We start from the raw sequence: 3,219 nt of genomic DNA on the forward strand, positions 1-3,219 counted from the left end.
CAAATTTTAAAATAAATATAAATAATTCTACTTTCAATAATCTTATCCAATGTACTGAAAGATTTCAGTTATGAGTGTTTATTTAGTACTTTAAGAAAATATTCTTTTAATACGGTATTTGATTGTTATTTATTGATTCTATATTTCGAGCAACACAAAAGGATGAGAGGATATTTTGCGACATTTCGAAAGCAGGAAGAGAGCCAAGTAAGTGGGGTAACCAAAACGAGAATAACCCAAAAAACGAAGCAACGTCGGTGTGCAACTTTCCCACTTCTCCTTCAATTTCTAGCTTTTAATTTTCCTCCACGTGTAATGTCCATTCTTCTTGTCTCTTTGATGTTGACACCATTTGGACAGCCTCATATGATTCCTTATCATCCTAGTTCCTTTGCCCTTTGCTTTCACCCATCCAACTAAAACATCAAAAAGTCCTTGAAAATCATGGAGATTCCTCCAACACTAAACCAAATATAAGAAAAAAAAATTTACACAAAAGGTTTTATATATTTGCTGCAACTATATAAGATTCATATAAGTGCTGCTGTTTCTTTCCTCACATATTTGCTGGGAGTTTTTGGGTTTGGAAAATGGAGCGTTATGAGATACTGAAAGATATTGGATCAGGGAACTTTGGTGTTGCTAAGCTGGTTAGGGATAAAAGGACTGGTGAGCTTTATGCTGTCAAGTATATTGAAAGAGGCCCCAAGGTATCAGATTTTGTTTTTAGGTTCATTTTCCTATTGGCTCTCCATGGTTCATGCCCATCATCTTGTTTGGGTTGTCAATATTTTCTTCTGGATGGATTTCAAGAGATTTCTTGTCTATGCAGATTGATGAGCATGTGCAAAGGGAGATTATGAACCATAGGTCTTTGAAGCATCCAAATATAATAAAATTCAAAGAGGTAAATATCTATAGTTCCTCATAAGTTTCAGGTATTCAAGTCAAGACAAGCATTACTTGTATAAGTTTCAGAGCTCCTTAAATGGAGCAGTGAAGGATTTTGCATTTTTTTTCTTCTCTTTAAAAATCAGAGTTGATTTGAACAGAACAGGCTTTACAATGATTTATCTTTTGTTCTGTTTTAGCTAACTTAGCCTTGAGAGCAACCTACATGGTCAGAGATGTACCTTCCAGTTTAGCTTTAGCTTCATATTAGGTAACACCAGTGTTTGATTGAAAATTAACTTAAAAAGGTTCAAACAAACGATATGGGAGTTTGTGATCTTCAACAGGGCAGCTAAAGTCAATGGTGTCCATGGTATGTTTGATCCAATCCCAAACACAACTTTTTGCAGGTCCTGTTAACACCAACTCATCTTGCCATAGTCATGGAATATGCAGCTGGTGGAGAACTTTTTGAAAGAATATGCAACGCTGGTAGATTTGGTGAAGATGAGGTATATTCTTATAAACATCTTTTCTTTTTCTAATTTTTCACATGTTAAAAGTTGTGCTTATTGAATTTCATTTTTTTACCTTACTGTCATTGTTTTACTGCATCAGGCAAGGTTTTTCTTTCAACAACTGATATCAGGAGTGAGTTATTGCCATGCAATGGTAAATATGGCTTTACTTTGTCTATTGGACCCCCCCTTTCTTTTTGGCTATCTCGGTAAGTTGAGATTTTTATCCCCATTTTCACAGAAAATTTGTCATAGAGATCTTAAGCTGGAAAACACTCTATTAGATGGGAGCAGTACACCCAGACTAAAAATATGTGACTTCGGCTACTCTAAGGCAATGAACCTTTTCTGTTTATGATCTACATACTATAAAGTCAATTATTAACTTTGTACTACATGTTTCAGTCGAGTGTGTTACATTCCCAGCCCAAATCAACTGTAGGAACCCCAGCCTATATTGCACCGGAGGTCTTGTCCAAAAAAGAATATGATGGGAAGGTAAAACTCCTATTAAGACCTTAGTTTTCAGCTCCAAATATTGATGATCAGTGCTTTATCTATGGGAGAAAAAAAAATTGTAGATTGCAGATGTTTGGTCATGTGGGGTTACTTTGTATGTCATGCTGGTTGGCGCTTATCCTTTTGAAGACCCTCAAGATCCAAGAAACTTTAGAAAAACAATTCAGGTCAGTTGCTACTAGCAGCCATGACCATGATAGTTCATTATGTTTAGATTAAAAACTAATGTGGATGGACTTCTGACAGCGGATTCTGAGTGTCCACTATTCTATTCCTGATTATGTTCGACTTTCAAAGGATTGCAGACATCTCCTATCAAGGATTTTCGTAGCAGACCCTGAAAAGGTAATTATATAAGTTTTGTCATGTTTACAGCTTTGTTGATATGTAACTTCACTTTGTATTTACTTTTATTATTATTATTTTTTGTGATAGAGAATAACCATACCAGAAATCAAGCAGCATCCCTGGTTTTTAAAGCACTTGCCAAAGGAATTCATGGGAGGAGAGGGAGGAAACCTGGAAAAGGAAGAAGATGAACAGTTTCAAAGTATTGAAGAAGTGTTGTCTATAATTGAAGAGGCTAGAGAACCTGGTGAGGGTCCAAAAATTGGGAGTCAATTACTTGGTGGTAGTATGGAGCTTGATGACTTAGATACTGATGCAGATATAGATGATATAGAGACAAGTGGTGATTTTGTCTGTGCATTGCAAGTATGAATAATAATTAAAAACAAAATAGCATCAACTTTTCAAACCAATATGGCTGAAAATTCAATAAATAGAAAAAAGGGAAAGCAAATTTGAAGGTAAAGAAATGTGGAAGAAGTTGCTTTCCATGGTATAAGGGATATGGAATTAAAAGAAAAATGTTGCATCTCAAGCTTTAAAATCTCTCACGACTTTCCTATATTTTGTTCACGATTAGAATAAGAAAATGACAGCTTTATTTTCTATATTTTCCAATCATGAAAACATGAACGGGTGGCAGAGGAAAAGTCCTTTTGGGGAAGGGCAACGTAAACTTGATTGGTAGGAAGGTTGGGCCGTTGGATTCCAACATTTTTATTATGAATACTATGTAAGACTCCATCATCTTTAAAAAAACCCTATCCTTTCTATCCCCATATCATTTATGTAAATGAATGGGCCACACTCATTAAATGTTTGACTTTTCTTTTTATATAAAGGCTAATTTAGTCTACCATCAAATTATCAGTCAGGTGTCAACGACCTTAACCAAATCTAAATAGTAGGTCGATTTGATATTCAAGATTGAATTTGGATGAAA

At 35.1% G+C, this 3,219-nt stretch overlaps 1 protein-coding gene across 2 annotated transcripts; it reads left to right on the plus strand.

The window, feature by feature from the left end:
- Positions 1 to 371: 371 nt before the first annotated feature.
- Positions 372 to 2,811, plus strand: LOC107913412 (serine/threonine-protein kinase SAPK2). 2 transcript variants are annotated; one of them, XM_016841985.2, is made up of 9 exons: positions 372 to 710; positions 833 to 907; positions 1,302 to 1,403; positions 1,510 to 1,563; positions 1,651 to 1,743; positions 1,815 to 1,907; positions 1,991 to 2,095; positions 2,175 to 2,273; positions 2,364 to 2,811. In XM_016841985.2, exons 1-9 carry the CDS (start codon positions 591 to 593, stop codon positions 2,646 to 2,648), a joined length of 1,026 nt encoding a protein of 341 aa, XP_016697474.2. In that variant the 5' UTR covers positions 372 to 590; the 3' UTR covers positions 2,649 to 2,811. The 2 variants fall into 2 exon arrangements, with proteins under 2 accessions (XP_016697474.2, XP_016697475.2); XM_016841986.2 differs by having other exon boundaries at positions 380 to 710; positions 1,510 to 1,542.
- Positions 2,812 to 3,219: the final 408 nt, after the last annotated feature.

This window comes from Gossypium hirsutum, chromosome D11 (assembly GCF_007990345.1).
Source record: "Gossypium hirsutum isolate 1008001.06 chromosome D11, Gossypium_hirsutum_v2.1, whole genome shotgun sequence".
In the NCBI taxonomy this organism is placed as follows: Eukaryota; Viridiplantae; Streptophyta; class Magnoliopsida; order Malvales; family Malvaceae; genus Gossypium; species Gossypium hirsutum.

Excerpts from the sequence above, each read along its gene's own strand:
- LOC107913412 (XM_016841985.2), top strand. The coding sequence starts at position 591 with ATGGAGCGTTATGAGATACTGAAAGATATTGGATCAGGGAACTTTGGT. Across the intron at positions 908-1,301 it reads ATATAATAAAATTCAAAGAG|GTCCTGTTAACACCAACTCA; the intron begins GTAAATATCTAT and ends AACTTTTTGCAG. Across the intron at positions 2,274-2,363 it reads TCGTAGCAGACCCTGAAAAG|AGAATAACCATACCAGAAAT; the intron begins GTAATTATATAA and ends TTTTTGTGATAG.